The sequence below is a fragment of the Electrophorus electricus genome, chromosome 1 (genome assembly GCF_041902795.1).
Source record: "Electrophorus electricus isolate QZ-2024a chromosome 1, ASM4190279v1, whole genome shotgun sequence".
NCBI classification, from domain to species: Eukaryota; Metazoa; Chordata; class Actinopteri; order Gymnotiformes; family Gymnotidae; genus Electrophorus; species Electrophorus electricus.
The window spans coordinates 2172866-2193620 of record NC_137497.1 but is presented as its reverse complement, the minus strand read 5'-3'; the positions used below and the strand labels follow the sequence as shown (position 1 = coordinate 2193620).

The 20755-nt window shown below is 42.4% G+C and overlaps 1 protein-coding gene and 2 pseudogenes across 1 annotated transcript; 1 reads left to right on the top strand and 2 right to left on the bottom strand.

The window, feature by feature from the left end:
- Positions 1–643, bottom strand: part of LOC145651402 (pre-mRNA-processing factor 17-like) — a 12143-nt pseudogene extending 11500 nt beyond the window's left edge.
- Positions 644–864: 221 nt separating this feature from the next.
- LOC145651391 (putative methyltransferase-like protein 24) lies at positions 865–11373 on the top strand. The gene is made up of 5 exons (XM_081698249.1): positions 865–888; positions 1464–1576; positions 1777–2025; positions 5232–5400; positions 9775–11373. Exons 1-5 carry the CDS (start codon positions 865–867, stop codon positions 10156–10158), a joined length of 939 nt encoding a protein of 312 aa, XP_081554375.1. The 3' UTR covers positions 10159–11373.
- A 557-nt stretch (positions 11374–11930) lies between these two features.
- Positions 11931–20755, bottom strand: part of LOC113569366 (pre-mRNA-processing factor 17-like) — a 34234-nt pseudogene continuing 25409 nt past the window's right edge.

Here is a 20755-nt window from a genome sequence, read left to right as displayed (position 1 = left end):
TGTCGAAGGCCTGCACAAGCTTCCTTCTAAATTACATCTTTAAAAAAAACATATAGCATATTTAATAATATTTTTTCAATGCATAAAGGTTTCTTTAAAGATAAATAAAATAAAAAACACTAAACCTCAGCTAACCTTTGACATGTCTGCTGTGAAAGAAAGTCAGTGCAAACATGTGTGATGTTGATTTTGTGGGCTATAATTTCAGTAATAACTTGGAATATTACAAACACATAGTGAATACATAGATCTGTTTATTGTGATATTTCATTTATTCACAGTGGTGTATGTCGACAACTCCCTGTGGTAAAGACAATGCAGACAACACTGATGAGATTAGCCAGGTCTGTAATTAGTGTGAATAGTGCCCAACACATGATGAGTGTACTGCCGGGCCGGTGCAACCGCTGGGATGACTCTCTAACACGGCCTGCCCACAAGCACAGAGACAGATGAGTTTGGTGCCAGAATAGTGGCTCATGGTGCTTATGGCAGAGATGACGGAGGTGTTGGCGGTGGTGCTGGTGTCTTTGCGAAGGTCTGCTCCTATAGCTTCAGGCCTCAGACCTGCCCAGATTATGGCATGCAGGTCAGTGGAGTTGTTGGATTTGTGTGTCTTGCAAGCACTCAGCTGAAGTTCCATTTGTTTACCTGCACCAAGCTGATCGGTTCACATTTGATCAACAGCTAATATTGTAATACAGCAGCTTGGGGATTTCCCATTCAGCTGGTTCTGCACTACATGCTGTGGCTTTCCCACAGGGAAACTGGACATCCCCCTTTGGTGTGTGGAGAGAAGGAAGTGGGTCCCTGATTGCAGTTCCTTCCCTCTGATCTTTTCTTTTCTGCTCCCTCATGAGGAATATGGCTGAACACAAAAAGCCCCAAGTGTCTTTGGGTGTTTAAGTGCTAGGGAACTAAATGAATCATTGACTACTCTCTCACTCACTCTCTCCACAGCACAAAGACACCATAAACCAACTGTGTGATCATGTCACATGTCCCCTAGTTGAACTGGGGAAACCTAAAAGCAAGCAAGGGAGGGAGGCATGAAGATCAGAGAAAGCACATCAGAAGGAGAGCCAGAGCTCAGGCTGAATACCTGAAGCCCACTGTCTTGAGCAAACTGTTCAAGAGTAAAGTGCCTTGCAAACTGTCCATTATGTATTCAACAGTCAACGCCATTCTTGTTCATTCCTAGAGCATGGCATGAAAAAGCATGCAGTGCCTGTTAACCCTTTTAGAGTGAGATAACACTTATACTTAATCCCAGCCAAGAAGCTGAATTGTAGGAACAGAGCCAGTGAAGCGCTGGGATTCTGGCCCATCTCATAAAACTGCAACAATCACTAGATTCTACTGATTCCCCAATCCGAGCTAATGTTTAATTTATACTGGAGGCAGCACAACACAAGTGCACTTCTCATCCAACACGAGATCATATTTGAGCAGCCAAACACTAGAAGCCCGTGGGTCTTTTGTGCATCCAGTTGGCTCCAGGGCTCCTTCAGCCGAAGGCAGAGCAGATCGGAGTGCGATCCTCTGCTGGAGTCCAGCCATGGTTCTTCCATTTCAGGTTGAAATTTGGTTCTCCCCTGCTTTGGTTGTGCAGTTATTGGGCTTATCTTTAAAAGCTGATAAACTGCTCTTTTTGCTCTTTGGAACAATTGGTAAAAAAGCTTGCCCTTGCTGCAAGAGTTCAACAGCTTTGCATAAATGTGTCTCTGTCTCTCTGTCTCTCTGTTCCTCCTTCTTTTTCTTGCTTTCCCTCTGCAGGCTGGGAGGAGAGGACCTGTGGCTGAAGAAGGCTCTGGCCACTGCTGGCTACGAGGTTCATTGTTTCGATCCCAGCATCGACGCGGCACACCTACAGGACTCAGGGGTGTGGCTGTACCAGCTCTCCATTGACTGGAGGGAGCCAAACCCAGCCATCTCAGCACAGAGGCAACGCAGCAGCACCAAGAAGCTGGCCGCGATCCTCAATGACTTTGGGCACAGACAGTTGACGCCAAACACCGCCAAGAGGTTTAACTTTACAAAGCCATCAGGGCTTTTAAATGTGCAAATTGGATGCTTTGACATCTTCATAGTCAAAGAGCACTAATTAAACGTTCCTGTAGAAACTCACTTTAGAGTTGGTGTTTTAGATGAGCCTCCTTAGCTATGTGTGTCATTGATGGCTCTTAAATGGAACTAGATTTCATATTCTGAAATGCGATGACATGGTCAGCTAGACATATGTGTTACATATGTGAATAGTTTCCAAGGGTGTACTTTTTCCTGGAACAACCAAAATAACAAAAACAATGAAAAATCCATAGTTTGTCTCCAAATATTTTGTAAATAATATGACAAAAAGAGAAGAAATTCTCTGGAGCAGAAAATACTGTCATGCACACTGATACTATGGTCCCTAATTCAGTAAGCTGCTTTGTGAGACAAGGGAGGTTTGTTGAAGTGTTAGTTTGTTACATCACAGTAAACTGAAAATCACATATGCATGTGACACCCCCACAAATTTAAAAATCAGATTACATAAAGTGAATCACTGCAAAAAAGATGGCTTCTGAGATACCATCCAAGAAGAACTCCATTAACTCTGTACGTACATAACCATTTAAAATAACAATCTCTAAAAGTCCGGGTGATTTAAAACAAAAGGGGGGGAGGTCTTTATAGAGGTTACCGGCTCTTCATTCAAATTCATCAACACCTGTCATTCAGTCACTCTGCTCACAGCCAAATTAACCGAGGGATCACTCTCAGCAACTCACACTTCCTAAAGACTTTTCATAGATTCTAGCCGGCCCCTGAAGACTGCTTCTAGGCTCACTCTACTCTCCTAAGACGTGCCGTAGATGCACATTTACAGTTATCCCCAAAAGCCTCAAGCTCAAATAATCTTCACCTATTACTACTACTCCTGTCCTTTGGTTACCTAATTAGAATACATCCTCCATCTTCTAAAGGACCAAGAAAATCCAGGGGAAAATAAAAATGAAGTAAACTGTTTTAATGTTTGCTTTAAAAATGGGAACATACATGGGAGCACCTCTTTAATAAGTGTTCAACCCTTGCTTTATAACTATGCCTACAAGTTTAGCCCACATGATATGCCCTTTCAACGTACATTCATTACTATTAGTATTACTGCTATGCTTGCAAAACGATCGGACAAACAAAGAAAGCAGTGAGTGCGCTTCACGCCCTGCTCTACACGCTGTGACGCAGGGCATCTATCCTGACTCATTCTGCATTCAGTCCTGAAAGCTGCGAGACACTCTCCACTGAATGGGTTTATCCTTGCATATCATCACGTTATCATTTAGCAAAACCTGAAATTTTCGCAGTCCTGCCAGGTATACCGCACAGCCTGATAGCTGTCTGCAAAGCAAATTACAGCTGTATGTATGGAGTCTGTAGCGTGAGCACACTGGTTCATGTCTGTGTAAAATGAGGTCGTGTTAGTGCTGTGCCCTATGAATATTGGGAACTTTTCACACCCAGTTGTTTTAATGAATTGCTGACCCGTATTTAAAGCAAAGGCCACCATGTCATGTCACAGCTCGAGCCAAGAACTTCAGTACTGGTGCCACGTCCTCACTTGGTGCAGTGATACGCTTGTATTGCACTACATCACAGCGACAGCGCTGTCAAATGCCTACAGTCAGCGGGGCGTGCAATGATCTCACAGTTGACATATTACAACGCCCATCTCATCAGTCAATGTCTTTTTCAACTTCGCTCTGAACAGAAAGAACTATCTCCCCACCCCCATCCCTTTATCAAAATGATAATTGCTTCGTATTTATGCACCATATCCCAAGATGCCAGGCTTTTTTGTCACTCTCATATATCACTCTCCCACCTTCTCACGCTCTGAGTTTAATCATTGCAAATTAAATTCCGGCCCTTCACTGAAAAGCCTACAAACCACGCTCTGGTGCGTAGCATCAGCAAGTCGATGCTTTATACTCTATCGATTAAGCTTCGTGGCCCAGGTGGAAAACATTCCAGTAATAGAGTGCTCTCCAGAATTATTGACACCCTTGGTAAAAACAAGCAAAACCTCTTGTGAAAGATGTTTCTTGTTTATCATCTTAATTCAAAGGAAAGGGAAAAAAATAGAGACAATCTCTGGGGACTCTCGTCTTTAGCGCAACTCAAAGGTTTTCAGTGGGGTTTAGGATGCTTCTGTGGACACTTTGGTTTCTGAAGCTTCTGTGGTCACTGAAACATTTCTGTATGAATTTGGAAGTATATGCTCTGGATTCCAGTCACATTAAAAAAATAACAACTATCACCTATTCCTAGATTATCTTTTCTGGGATAAAAGGTTTCTTCAGAGTTTCAATGTTTACTGAACAGAGCAAATAATTTATTGGCATCGATATTTTAGACACATAGTGTCCTCAGGATTTAATCTGCTTTTACAGTTTTACACCTGTGATCTGTGGAGGAAGTTTCACCTACTGTGGAGGCAAAATACACTTCCTTTTCCCAGCCGTTTTAGCTCATTTCAAATTTTCCTAATCATTCTCCTAATAGTGAATATAGTATAGTGGATATAGTAATAGTAGGAGTGGCATTATTTATTACAGCTTTTGTCTCATCTGATTGATTAAGGTCATTAATATTTAATACCATTTGTATATTCTCTAATGTTGATGGGTGATGAAAGGTATCTGGCTTGTGTGTTGCTAGATATTTACACCCAATGAAATAGGAACTCATGCAAGATGACTTAGGAGTTCCTGTAGACTCAAGGGTTCTTACAAAAAGATCAAAGGTCAAATGTGAATGTAAATATTTGTCAGCTTTTGCTTATAAGAATATATAGAATAATGAAATATTTTTAAGGAGAAAATTGTTTGAATAACTTGAATGACAGGTTCAATTTCTCTATTATCCATATAAGATGATAAACAACAGATATTTTCTCACATGACTTTTTGCTTGTCTTAATCCTAGACAAGGAAAAAATGTGATGAGTCAAAAGGTGCTAATATTCTTTAAGACAGACGTTCAATAATGATAGACCATTCTGTTTAGCTAAACATGGAGACAGAGTAAATGAAGATAAATATGCAACCACATATACTTTCTACCCACTTCATTAGTGACATTTATTTCTAAGAAACACTGTGTGCAATTAGATGCTGTTAGCCCTTCTGTTTCTGTGCAGTTTGTGCTTGTAACCCTCAAACTCACTGGGTTGTTTCTGACCACAGGATGACCTGTTGCCTGGATGTTTTCGGGGGGCAAACCACTCTAAACCCATGGAGGAAGCTGACACATGGAAAAACTACAGTGCCTGATGCAATCATACTGGCACAACACCCACAGCCCTGCCACCACCGTGTCACTGTCAGTGACTTTGAAAATGTCCCACTACCCAAATAACATCCTGTCAGAAACTGACCACAGGTGACTGGGATAGTGTGTGGCTGACATATAGTGCATGACAAGAGACTACAGACTGTAATAGTACACCTATAAAATGCATCTATAATAGTCAAATCAAATGTATTTATTGCGCTTTTTACAACAGATTTTGTCACAAAGCAGCTTTACAAATGACGGAGTCCAAGCACCCAGTGAGCAAGCCAAGGGTGTCACTGGCAAAGAAAAACTCCCTGGAGGATGAGGAACAAATCTTGAGAGGAACCAAGACTCAAAGGGGGTGGGGGGGTTCTCCTCTGGCTGACAATGGTCATCACAATAGTAACAATAGAGACAATAATAAAATGAAATGATTTCCAGAATCCCTAGTCTGGTCCCAATGGTGTATGCATGTCCAAAACCAATCCCGCACGAGAACGTCCATCAAGAGCAACTGATGAGTTGGTGGGGTGGAGGTGTGGTGGGCTACAGCAGGGGACATCAGGGGGTGGTGGGAGTAGCTATGGCACCTGAGACGGGTTGAGGCTCAGTAACATCATGACATCGGGGGTAGGTGTACTTTGGCAGGAAGAGAGAGTAGATTATTAGGCATATCCAGGTAAAGGGGTGTGTAAATTAGAGAACTATAATGTGCAAAGATGGACTCCAGCAGATCTATCTATGGCAGCAGACCTAAAAGAAGAGACCCAGAAGGAACCACAGGCATGAGGCCACCCTCATAAAAGGGGTGTAATGACAAAAGGGTCCAGCACTGAGTAGAGGTGCAAGGCAGGTGTTTCTGATAAAGTTGGAGGTGAATGTGTTTCAGATTCAGGCATATACTGCATATATCATACTGTAATTCACAGATGATGCAAAAAGGTTTAAATTAGAGGTACGCTGAGCCTGTTCAAACACACTTAAGAAACACACCTGGGAATTCCTAAAACTGTGGATGACTCTGGCTCTCCAGGTGTGGAGTTGGGCACCCTGGTTTAAGACGTCATTACTGCTCCAAGAACATAATATAAAAATTAAACATGAATAAACAGTAAAAACAGTCAAATTTATAATACATTTAAATGAAGCTCACCTTTATTCAAATAGAAACTAGTTAGGTGGGACATTTCTCCCACCTTTTTGTTTGTAAGTGCCCCAGTTTTATTTTCTTGTGGGAAGGCATGATGGCATTATACAATTAACTACAATTAGTGACATTTAAACAAATCCATTTGCTGATCCATTTGCACTTCTGATTAGGGAGATGAACCACTGGGCCTCCGCTATATATATGGATGGAAAGTTCAGACTTTTAAGCCACTTATTTTGCCAAATCTTATTTACACAAATTTAATTTCCTAGAAACTGCATAAATTGTTGAGGACTGGAGTACCTTTGAGGTCATCCACAGCAATACTTTTCTGATGATGGCTTATAATTTGGTGCTTTTAAATGGCAAACAGTTCCTCATTTAAGGTGACAGTATTATATAATCATTACTCCTTAGCATTTATAACATGAAATGTTAGCAGCTGTATAGTGCTATATGGTTTATATATTTTTTTTTTAAAGCATATTTGTTAAATGTGTTTTATTATTTCAGTTCTACATTTGTTTTTCAGAAGTAGGTCTATGTATCTTCCTTGTGTTGACAGGACTCAAATTCACCCTCTAATTTCCATACCAAGAGTTTCTGTTGCTGGCTTATTTTAGTCATTCTTCTGAGCTCTCCCACCATAATTAGTGTTTCATCCCTATTACCGCAAAGTCCATAATTGAATTTAAAGCAGAGGCTGAAAATTCATGTCCTGAAGCCAAAACTATTAAACTTTGAACTGAGGTTTTGTCCTGGAAAATGGCCAATATTGTTTGCTCAGAACTATGAGCCACTTATCACATCAAGAATGCTGAAAAACAGGTGCTGGGATTAGGGTTCCTAGTTCAGAAGTGCACACTCTGTGAACCATCTCAAGAAAGGTCTTCTGGGGGAAACAAAATTTATTGAGAGAAATCTGATTTAGCACAGGCGACCATGCTAGGAGTTTAATTTACCTCAGACTTTTAAGCTTTTATTTATGGAATTTAGCTGATGCTTTTATCCAAAGCAACTTACAATTATGACTGAGTACTTTTAAGGGATAAGGGCCTTGCTCAGGGGCCCAACAGCAGCAACCTGGCGGTGGTGGGGCTTAAACCAGCAACCTTCCAATTATAAGTCAAGTACCTTAACCACTGAGCTGTGGTGACACTAAACAATTTTAAGAAGGTTGCCTAGATCTAGCTTTTTAGTAAGCCAATCATTTCTAAATTCATTATAAAGTGTTCATCATTTGTAACCTAAGCATGCTTCCTTGTTGTCAAGAGGAACATAGAACTACATTTAAAATCAATAGACTACCTTCAATATACACCGATCATTTACGTTAAAACCACTTATAGGGAAAATGAATAACATTGATATATCCCAGCCCTTTGGCACCTGTCAAGGTTCTTGATGTTGATGTGCTGGAAGCAGGAAAATGAGCAACCGATAGGAACTATAGAACATTGACAATTGTGATGCCTAGTTTGGGTCAGAGCACCTCAAAATGGCAGATCTTGTGGGGTGTTCCCAGAAATGGTTAGTACCTACCAAAAGTGGCCCAAGCAAAGACAAGCAGTGAACCAGCAACAGGGTCATGTAGACACTGAAGAAAAGTGGCCTGGCCCAGTGGATCATGTTTTCTTTTATGTAATGTGGATGGCTGAGTGCAGGTGCTTTGTGTAACTGGGGAAGATATCACCAGCAGTCACTATGGGAAGGAGGCAAGGGCAATTTTCTGCCTGCATAAACATTGTTGTACACCAACTATACCCCTTCATAGGAATTGTATTCCCTAATGACAATGGCCTCTTTTAGCAGGATAATGTGCCTTACCACACTGGAAAAAAATAAAATTTCAAAAAAAGCTTTCAAGGTGATGAATCAGCCTGCAAATTTCCTAGATCTCAATCCAACCAAGCATCTGTGGGATGTGTTGGAAAAACAAGTTTGATCCATGGAGGCCCCACCTTGCAATGTATAGTACAAAAGTTCTGGTTCCTTTCTGGAATCTTCTTCAGCTGTAGTGTACTGTCATAAAAGTTGCAGAGATTCAATTCAGAATTGTAGTGAAGTACACAGTTTCCAGAGAAACACCACGCTTTGGACAGAGGTCCTTCATTGGCTATGCAAGCGCTTCTGAATTAATAGTAGGAGGAATCAGTTTCTATATGAAAAAGTACATGTTGAAATCATAACATTCATTCCAATGGGTTCTAAAGAGTGTATACTACTACTACTATTAATAATAATAATAATAATAATAATCATAATAATAATAATCATAATAATATATCTTCTCATGTTGAAGATGGCAAGTGTGGAAAAATTAGGAAGTAGCAGATCTTCATGGATTTTTTTTTCCTCATATACGCACGTTGATGAGAGTGTAATTAAAGCTAGATCATTAATGTCCCGCCAAAGGGTTGCATTCCCAAATAGCTTCTTTAGTGTTCCCTAAATGTTAATTAGCCAGCATGAAACACCCCATTCCTGTCCAACTGAACAAGTGCAGACAAAGCTGGAGTTTGAGAAAAAAAGAAAAAGACATTGAATTCCTCATTTCATTCAGGTCATCAGGGGTTTGATAATTAGTCGACAAATTAAAAGCACAACTTGGTGCCTGTGGAGGAGAGAACCCTTTTCAGGGGTTATATTCAAACTTATCTGCTTATACTTAAACAACAAAAACAGGTGGAACACTAGGGACCTTTAATTTATTCAAGTGCTCAAGAAGATGTATTAATTTTTTAATGCAGGATATAATAAAGAACTTGTGCTTTAATTATTATAATGGGCAGGCAGTCAAAAGAGAAAGTCCTTTGACCCCATCGCTTTAATAAACATTGAGTCAGGGTGTAAAAGCAGCAGCAACGTACCAGATGAACTCAGAATGCAAGATGATTCACCAATCATTTACACAATCATTTCTCTGTAGAGAGATTAATGTAAAAAAACAATCTGGACTGAGGACCTAAGTTACTTTAACTGGCTCAGACAACTTCTAAAATTGCAGACAACATGAGCCATTGTCTTAGAACTGGACTAGGGAGTGTTCTAGCTGGACACAAGATGGAGAAAGAGGGAATGCACCTCAATTCATGTGTGTGTGAAACACCCGTCTGGAGTTCACAGTTAATCTTCACTCAGACAGCAGCAGGCTGAACCTTTTTAATGAAAGTCCTGAATGCATGAGAAATAATGAGGCAAGGGATCTCAGCAGTCGAAGTTTAGCTGTTCTTTGTCTGGTTTCCTGCCAACAGTCAGACAAAAGAATCATATGCAGTGCAATTGTTAGTCCACGATGAATCACTGATGAAGTGAATGCTTGTTTGCATGCTTTCTCCTCACAGGTGGATGTGCTGAAGGTAGACATGGAGAGTGCGGAATGGAAGATTCTAGAGAATCTGGTCCTGGAAGGAGTTCTGCATTCTGTAGGCCTCCTGCTTCTTGAGGTCCACCTGCATTGGGCGGGGTTTGAGGTGGGCGGGGACGAGCCAAACGTGGTGCGCTATTGGTTTAGCCTGCTGAGAGAGCTTGAGCGTGCACATTTCAGTCTCTACCACAGCTACAGTGTCTCCGCAAAGACACGCCTGTTTCTTCAGAGGAACCTACACAACACAAGCAGCACTTATATACTGGGGGTCAACTGGGTCAACACACGTTACGCTCCGCGGGGAGATCGACTTGCCTGACACGAATTTGAATTAAGGGGAACATTGTTCAGAAGGGCATGGCAGCTGTGCTGACCAAAGTAAACTTTGAGGCCAAAAGCTGCAACCAGATGTGTTCAGATTTGACAGTTTGGCCTGTTCACTGTAGTGCTGTTTTCATATGGAAGAGCTGCATCATCCTTTGTAGGCAAAAAGATGAGGACAAAGGGGGGCTATAAGTGCTTCTAAGCGCTCAGCAGTGTTTTATGTAAAGGTCGCATTATTTCCAGAGGGTCAGCGACGCAGTTAGAAAAGCTTCCGCGGGAGAGAGCCCGTCTACTGCTGGCTACTGGTCAGGCGTTTGACCCTCCGCCTCTTATCGGAAGAATCTGGTCCGAGAACGATGACCCTTCATTCTGGGAGGCACAGGGTGAGCGAGTCTTGGCTGGCGGGCAAATGAACAGGCTCAAAAAAAAAGAAGTAATGAGGTTGGAATAGAGCTACAGGCAGGAAAAGAGCTCAAACCGAACACGGCAGACTAGTTTTGTCTCTGGTATGGTCAAAATCTAAGAGACGCACAGCTGACTACAGAGCGGTCCTGCGATTTAAGAAGGTTGGTCAGAAAGCACAGGAGAATGAGCCCCTGCGCTGTCGACGCAGACTGCTTGGACAAATGTTCCCTCCCTCATCCTTGGGGAGAATTTTTTTTTTAGTATCATCACCATCAGCACATAAAGCTTCACCGAAATATTAGCTGACTACATAGAAATGGTTTGACATTGCTGCATCAGAATACAGTGACGTGATAAATTATGGATGAGACCCAGGAAGTTGACTTCCCTTGCATGTGCATGCGTGCGAGGGAGACATAAGCCGTGCTTGCTTAAGCGCGTTCGTGTGCTTCGGCTTTCAGTACTATGGTCTCCTATGTGTAAAAACAAAACAAAAATCTATAGAAACCAGCCTTTCACACTTACAAAGTGGTCTCCCCCTTTAGAAGTCAAATGCCTGGTTATATAGCTTCCAACGAGGCATCTGCTCCTCACTGAAGCCAGAACTCTGGGCACTTAATTAAACCAAACAAACGAGTAAATGAACTGCACTCACAGGGAACGAAAGTGGCATAAGAAAGGAGTGCAAAATAGGGGCTTTGCATTAGCAGTCTCACCTTGACTCCTCTTGTTCAAAGATAAGCAAACAATAAATCATTATCTGATTGGGGTGCACAAAGTACGCTTGCCGTCCAAAGGAAATTTGACTTGCCTTTGAGAATCAGGCATGTTCATCATCAAAAGGAAGCAATGCAGTTTGTCACAGCATCAGTAGATTCATGACACGAGGCGGATTAGTGCCTCCCAGCTCCGTGTTATTAATCTGCTTTTGGCTTTGTGTTGGCTGTTTGCTATCAGCTTGTTTAAAGGCCATAGTGAAGTTTGGGCAGAGACTGCCAAATGTCTTCTAGAAAAATTATTTATAGCACTTCAGCCTGCTTGGAAACAAAGATGTTTTGTACACATTTGTCCCATTTCAGATGATTAGAAAATGAGGGCCAAAATCATCCTAAAATATCAGCTGCATGTAAAACAACTATAATATTGATCAGATCCAGTTAGACCAGGTTAGAGGAGAGGAACTGGCCATGGTGATTCATTTGGTTAGCCCATACAACGTAGTCAGAGGATAGAGATAACTTACGTCAAATATACAAATGAGAACCCCTTGTGCTGTCAGCCATGTCTGATTCTGATCACCAGTGATACCAAACAGACTGATGTACAAAATGTTTTATTACACTCAGAAACAGATGCCTCACGCTGAACTGAAGTGCTGATATGCACGGCTTTAGCAGTGGAGGACTCCTTAATAATGAAATGAAAATATAGAAGACAATTTAAAAGGCCCATATGCAGGGGGGAGATTACACTAGAAATCAGGACTGGATGCCAGTCCATAAACTTCAGTATTCACACACAGCACTGAGCAAAGCCTAGAATATAAACTACTTCAGTGAAACAGCAAGGGTTGGAGAACTGAGCCACTCTCTACTAAGGAGCAGACGCTAAAGCTGCTCAGCTGAGCAAAGACCATGGTGGGGGGTTAAATGGAGCAACCTGACTGTCTCCTCCCTCTGCTGTTGAGGCTCACTCTTCCACCGGCTCTTCCCCTTCCTTTCCCCTCTTGTCTTGTTAGTCCCAGAGTTTGATTTGTCCGTCCCAGCCGCAGGTGATGACCTTGGAGGTCTCGTGGGGGTGCCAGAGGGCGCTGATGCACACCTTGTCATGTGCCTTGATTCGGTGGTACAGCTTGGTGGTCTTCCAGTCCCAGATGTACCAGCTTCCCGTCAGAATCACCAGACACCACATAACTACAGTTGGGGGCGATGAGACAAGCACATTATGGCAGCACAGCACAATGATACTGCGTCCACTATAGACTTACGGTAGATCCATTACTGGAAAGAGAGTCATGTGACTGAGGAGAGCACTTACCTCATATCAGGAGAAAAGTCTACCCGGCAGGCATACCCAGCAACCATGTGGCCCTTAAACACTTTCTTCTTGTTGAGCCTGAACCGATTCTGGGCTCCAACTATCAGGATCTGATTATCCATGGACTGACAGGCTAGCCATTTGCCTACAAGAAAGCAAGCAGACATACAGATAAAGATATCCAGTTCAAAACTGTGCAGTGGTGAACTAAACTTTGTAATGGTAGCAGCGCTGTTTCTAAAGCCAGCTGAGTATCTGATGTGCTCTCGACTCAGACGTCTGCCCACGTGAAGAGGAAGGCAAGGGCATGTAAACAGATCAGCACACAAAATCCCCCTCAAAAGAGAACAAGCACGTGTGACGGAGCAGAAAAAAGCAACATCCACCTGCCTTGATACACGTGGCTGTCAGCGAGATCAAAGGTGGCGTTTGCCACTGAAGTAGCGATCCCTTTGATCAGCTCGAGTGAACGCTCGAGTTGGCACTCGAGTGCGTACTTCAGCTGCAAAACAGCTGCTTTTCATCTATCGTGCGTTCTTCGGGAGCCGGCTCCCCGCTCAGTCTGCATGAGCCCCACATTAGGCCCACTGCATAGTCAGTTAAAACTTACACCAGTCTGCCTGGCTCCCCCTAACGGCATATGGGCCCAAGCCCTTCAATGCACGCTTTCAAGGAAAATAGAAATTGAAAACAAAAGAAAATAGACTCTAATATATATATATAAAGAAAAGAAAGAATAAGGGAAGAGAGGTGAGGAAGAGTTCATTTTTCTGCCTCTTTTCCATTTCCTTCCTACAGTTGGTCTTTATGGGAGTGAGAGAGTACGTAAGATTTCCATAAATTATGCACTACCAGGAAGGAAACAAGATGTGTAAAAACAAAATCTGAGAACTCCGCATGAGACACTGGGGGAAAGAGAAAAGGAGTCAAAAAATATTATTTGAAAGGCAAAAAATGCACACAACTACTCACTTTGGGGAGTGCCAGCCACAAAGAATTTAATGGAAGTCTGAAAGTGGAAAGGAAAGTGGGTGTGTGCATGTGCATGCAGAGGAGGTATTGTACCAGTGAAGCAATGCCCAAGCAAAAGCACACTCACCACTGGGTGATAACGTTACCGCAGGCATCGAATGCATACTGGGCTCCGCAATGTACTTGAAATCCACTGGAATGTCCCTAAAAAAAACGAGAGGAGGTGTTGATGAAAAATAGACACCTTCAGTTCATGCAACGTGAGCGCATTTAATGTTTAGCACCAAACTATGGTGTAGAGGAAGCAGACCGGGCCACTCGACCTGCACAAACTAGAGTGAGTGCAAATGATGTGGAGCTACATTTTTAAATATTTGAGCCTCAAACTTATTTTATTGTTGTTTTCCTCCTTTTCTTTCTGTTCTGGCTGTGTAACTAAACACTCCTGATTAGCCAGTGCCACTCTGTTGACAAAGAAGGTAAATTTGTCATCTTTCCTACCCCAAAGAGAGACAGTGGGTTTTGTAGTCCGGCCCAGACTACAAAACCCAAATACTGGCAGAAGCTACAAAATCTACTGAGAAAAATGTAGCTTGTAAGACAATGATACTGCAGTCCAGTCTTATCCTCATCCGTCTCACCACCTAGGGAGCACATGTCAGTGTAGAGCGACTTAAAAAATTTTAAAAAATCCATCAGACTAGGAATTTGTACTCAACTGTCACGCACACTTCAAATGAAGAGACAGTGTGCAAAATTCAGTTCTACAAAGGAACAAACTGAATAGACCATCATATTAATATTACTGAGCAGTGAAATTGAAAGAATGTAACAAAAATATAAAGGATCCAAATTGTGTAACATATACATAAAGTATATTTGTATGGAACCACTTTGACAAATTCATGGCCAAATGCAAAAATTGTCACTCCAGCCAACATCCTGTGGTTGATTGACAGCTTTCACCATGTAGGGTGAGGAGGGAGAACCGTTCAAGCATGTAACAGCCAAAGCTGTGGCTGAACTTTTCAGACCTACAGTGGGTAATGGTAGCATTGCAGAACCTCTGGCAAATCTGAAGAACTCTACCCCAATATTCTGAAAACTATTCAGAATGTTCTAGTGACAGCAATGGGTAGTACGTTGCCATCTGGGGTCACTGCATTCTTCACACCTGGTTTGTCAAATACATATACATTTTTGAAGGTCCACATTAGTGGGATTTACTGATTGTAACAAGGAGAGCTTCTACATTTTGGAAGCAGTTTTTTGTTGCTTCGTGTTAAGTGCTGAATCCACAAGATCAAGTTAACTTTGCAAGGATCATTTTCATGTTGGCATCAATTTCAAGGTACCGTAGGAAGTACCTGTAGTAACAAATCCCAAATGATACCCAGTCCTAGTTAGTGTGGAGTATGTAATGATTTCAGGACAAGTATTAAAGACTGATAAAATTTAACAGTCTACTGATATGTAAAGCTATTGTTGATAGACCCTCTAAAGGCATTGTAGGGAGTTTCTTAGGCTAAATAAGTTTGAGTTTTTGTACAGTTCACCATGCAACTCAACTATCATTTTAGGTTGGGTTTTTTTTTGCATAAGGACATGACACTGTGTTTTGAAATAAAATGCACACTTTTCTGAGCCAAGCCAAACCAGCCTGTGCAGTATATAATTGGAGTTCTGCAGAAACAATACATTTACAATACAGAAAATATTATAAACTGATTGCAATCTGGAACTTAGAATTCAATGTGTATTGTGTTAAATCTCCAGAAAGTGGAGATGTAAACAGTGAAGACAGTGTATTGATGTGAAAATTCATCAAAAGGCAACGTCGCACAGAAGTTAACAGCAAATTAATGTCTCATAGCTAATGACACAAAAAAGAAGGACAAAAAAGAAAATGTGAAAAGTTCATGTTCTCCTTGATCCATTACACTACTAACAAATCAGACTAAGATATTCTCCAGGAGAACTGTACTGCCTACCCCACACACACACACACACACACACACACACACACACACGAAGAATGTACCATGGCTGGCCTTTTTCGAAGCCAAAAGAAGCGTGCTACAGTTTAAGATGGTGTCAATTATGTAAGACTTTCACATAGGAAACTAGGAAATTGCACATTTGAGAGCATCCTACAGACAGCTCTCATCCAGACATTAAAGCAGATATACAGTTCCGCTCCATTACTATAAGGAAAGGGCCAGAACAGCCAACCCTAATTGTAGATCATCATCATCATGATCATCTCAAATTGCCTTATAAAATGCGACCCAAACACTTGATGTTTATTACAAAGCCTTTGATAAATGGAACATTTGCTGCAATTGTGGACGGTGTCAATAAAGGGATGAATAAAGAGGCTCACAGTAAAAGATAAAAAGTAGATAATGATGCAGTACTGTTTACAGGAAAGCAAACACGCTAGCTTTCACTTAATCAGAAGTCAATGCTTTGTGAAATTGATGAGAATATTAGCTCTGCCACTGGGAAATCACCTGTAGTCAGAGTATGTTTCTCCACAGATCTATGATGTGTGCAAAGATTAGTTTGCACTGTCTTCCGACCTACTTACTAGACATCCTTCAACAATTTCAACAGTTTCCAAGACAAGACAATGGTTTTGAAAGCAATATGTATGATACATATGCATGCATGTATGTATGCATGCATGCATGCATGTATGTATGATGGACAAAAATGAAACCATGTGTACTTCACTAAGTTTCGAGTGAACTACATATGGACAAAGGTTTCATTTTTGTCTACCTCAAATACACACACGGCTGACCTTCAAAATTAATCAATTTAAAGTGATATTGGTTTTAGATTACATTTTCTGACAAAAATGACTGACTAAATTACTTACAATGGAAGCTCCAAGTTTACTTTTCATCCAGAAAATTAATTCAAGTACCATTGGTCAGACTGTAAATCTGATGAAAAGCTATGAAAATAATTACCAAAGAGTATTCTAAAGGAAATTAGGGCTAAAGTTGTAGGGATGCACAAGATAGGGCAAAGTCACACAAAATAGTATTCAAGTGTTTGGATATACCACAAAGTGCTACTGGATCAACTGTGAGGAAATGGAGCTGCATCATGCTTAGACATGGCCGAACCCAAAAACTGCTACGTTCATCACATCTGACAGTAATTGCCCTGTGCCACACACTACACAATACATGGTATTTAATGCCTATTTAAAAAGTTACCGTGGCAATAATTAGTGCCCAAGTGTCAAACTACCACCAAGGCCTAAGCTGAAAGCCAATCAACATCTACATGTAAATAGGTCCACTCTAAAGACTCTCGCCAAGAGACAGATAACTGACTAACCCCAGGTGTTCTATATTTTTCCAGAGGGTTGTTCAATTATGAATCTCTATGGCCATATGCAAATTAGGACAAAATGCAGTAGCACCATATAATCACGGTAAAAGGGTTAAATGTGCCAGCAATTCACATATGAATGTGGAATCTTGTTATTGCAGTGCTACTTGTTATTAACATCTTGTTAAATCTGGCAGTAGGTTTTATGAATTCACTACAGTATCAGAGCAAGAAGGGGACTTGTGAAGGAAAACCACAGAGAGAACATCAATAACTCTGAAGGAGCTACACAGTTCAGTGACTGAGACTGGAGTGAAAATACAATTGTCTATAACACTTGAGACAGAAATGGAGGTTTTGGGCACTTTCAAAATGCTGCGTGTGCACCACTGCCCGTTCCTCAACATTTCTCCAACAGTGACGTATGAGAGAGGCAGCATCATATGTGGAGATGCTTTTCTTCAGCAGAAGCTGGGCTTCTTGTTATAAAGAGAGTTACAAGGACAAATGCAAAGTGCAAATGCAGATAAGTATTGCAGAAAAACCTGTTTCAGTCTGCTAAAAAGCTAAAGCTTGGGTGAAGTTTCAGCTTTCAGCAGGAAATGATCCCACGCTCAAGGACAAAGCAATGTAGGAGTGGATGAACAACACAAAAGATGAGTGAGCTGCACTCAGCCAAGCCAAAGTCCGGATCTCAAACCAACTGAAAATTGGACGTACAATCTGGAAGCTGTTCTATAAGCATTATCCAACTAACCTGAATAACCCGGAGTAAATCTGCAAGGAAGAAAGAGAAAAGCTGTTAACTGCAGCTGTTAGTGGTAGCAAAAGTACTGCTACCAAGAACTTGGGTGAAGGGGCTGAGTACACATTTTTCATTATTTTTTTTAAAGATCTGCTGACAAATGATGAATATGAAAATTAAAGTTATATCACTAAAAATACTGACTGCACCCACCCGCCCACCCACCCACCCACACGTGCTGCCAACCAAGCAGACACACACTCACACACACACACACACACACTCTAATGTATCCCTACGGTAGCAGATCAAATGATGACTTTTGCTCTCTGCCTGTGACAGAGACTGCTGAGATGGAGCTGGAGGCTGAGGGAAGGAGAGGTGAGTAGTTTTTCAGCTTTGATTATTTACTCCCATCATGTTTGCTGCTGAAAGACTGCACTCATTTGCTCTCCTCCTCAACTTCTCCCTCATGTGAATCTATCCATCCTTCAGTACCCCTCCTCCTCACATTGCACATACACACACAAACACTCTCTCCTTCTATTGAGGGAAGCACAGAGTGTGAAATAAGGTCCTGTCTTCAGATTTACTGAGGGTAACCAAGGCTTCTCTTGGGTGTGGGTTTGGGGAGGTGCGAGTATGCATGTGTGGACAGTCTAACACCTAAAAACTAACAGCAAGATGAACGCTAAGGACAGTCTTAGGCAGTCTATCTCAGGCATGTGCACACGTACACCCCCCCATGCATGCATATAGCTTACCTGCACAATCTTCTTGTCCGACATTCCGGCAACAAACAGGCTTTGTTTGTCCTCGTCTGCGTTAAACTTTACACAGTAGGGGACTTTCCTGTTAGTGAACCTGGAGATGCACTGACCTGAAGGCAGAAGGAATTCTGTCAGAGTGGCCAGCGCACACCAACAACCACCACCCCTCAACCTCTTTCAGCACACAGGAGGTGCACTCCTCTCCCCAGAGGAGTACGGGGTGGGAAGGATGCAGGCCGCCTGAGTGAGTGAATCCTAAGCTCAGACACAGATGGCACTGATCAAAGCACAGCGGTGCGAGTTACCCCACATCCGGTTTCAGAATCTGACCCAAGAACAACCCTGTGCGCCCTGTACGAGTGGCTACTCCTAGTGGAGGAGCAGAGAGAAGGGACGAGTATATGCTGGTGAAGGAGACTCCCGTCCGTACAGAGACACGACTGGCAGAGTGCTCTTCTTTAAAGACCCCAACTACAGAAAAGTTGCATGCCAACTCAATGTGAGAGAAACACTTGGAAGCTAGGGAGGCACAGAAAACAGGTTGGTCTCCAAAAGGTGTGTGCATGGTGCTCACCTGTCTCAGAGTCCCACAGCTTGAGGTAGCGATCGTAATCGGCGCTGAGGAATTGAGTTCCAGCGTTGTTGAAGCAGATGTCGCGCACTGCCTTACTGTGACCTGCAGCAAGGAGAAGGGCCATGGAGAAAGCAAGCCATTAGCATTTGCCTTCATCTGTTCTGACACTGTTGTGTCCCGGACAAGCACATATAATAAGGTAGACTGAGATCACCAGCGGAAAATGACATGAGAACAAGAAGTATAATGTGACAGTACATGTGAGAGAGAGCGCGAAAGAGAGAGATACACCGACAGAGTATCCTGCTCTATTCTTTTCTCTTTGTACATGGAACATGTGTGACAGTTATGAGACAAAACTTGCTGTGGACCACCCAGCACTGGTTTGGAGGGGTTTCTGCAACAGCTGGCGAATGTAACCGGGGCGGTGCCCCACAGATACTGGCTTGGGTAGCAGGGACCCCTTAACGACGCCTCCAGTGAGCCGGTGCTCATGCTGCGGGGCTCGATCGCCCGGCAACCGCCTCCCTCTCACCTCAGCGGAAACAAAGGGCCAAGCACGGCCAAGAGCCAAGATCTGCATTCACTGCAGCCACACGTGGCAGCACAATCTAGCAGCACTTCAAGAAGAAAGCTAGCGCTGAAGGAACAGGCCGACAAGCCATGCTAATGAGGCCTGGCAATCACCAATTAGCACGAGGGCATCTGCATAATTCTAATTAGCGACAGAACATACTCAGCTGTTGCTATTGACGCTGATGTTCATGACATCCGTTTTGATCCTGCAGACAAGTGTGCAGAGTTAAGGCATCTGTGCTCTGATGCACATTCACACTTCACTCTCTTTCCATCCTTTTTAACAGCCCTCTCCACATCTGCCTGTCAGGGACTGTCTCTGGTTTTCTCCACCATGCGCACACTGTTGAATAATACACGATGGATGCATCTCGACAAGCACAACCGGACCAGTGGAAAAGCCCGTTTGGACTTTTCTCCACTTCGTCTATAGGCTGGGAAAACATCAGAAGATTCTGTACACGTTACCTGCACGCTCCCTTAGAAACCATAACACAAGCAAAAACATTCTGGTGGTATCTGACAAAGCTCAATAAAGAGAACAGAGGAGGGAAAGACAGAGGGAAGCAGGGAAAGAGGGAGAGACATTGATCAGAGGGCACCGTGTTCTGAGAGCCTTTCATGTTCTCAAGCTCAGTCTCATCAATTCTCTGCCTTGAGGTGAAAACAAAATAACATCACTATATTCATCTGGAGCACCAGATCTTTCTGCAGGTACATTGCAAAGCTGAGTTATTTTCCCTTAACATTTGTGTCTTAAATGTCCTTTTACAACAGCATTCTAAGATGGAGTCAAGAGCATTTTGGATTATGAAACAGCTACTCAGGAAACACCCCTTCTTACCAATAAATGTCCGTAAGCACCTCCTGTCACTGTAGATTTCCCAAAGCTACAAAAGGAAAAAAGAGCTTTAAATCCCATGCAACACAGATATGACAAATGGCAGAAACTGGAAGCAGTGCTAAAATGTCTTCCCAGGAAACAGTGTGTAAAGGTTTGCGTGTGTTGGCTGGTGGACACATCCATGATCTCTTCTTAAATTCTGCTTTCAGCAATTTGAAATGATTGTTAGCACGGCTGAAGAAAGCAAAGGCAATCAGCAAGCTAGGGCAAATAGATCAAATTAATCACACTGCAGAGTGGGCTATGAACAAAATGCTCCAA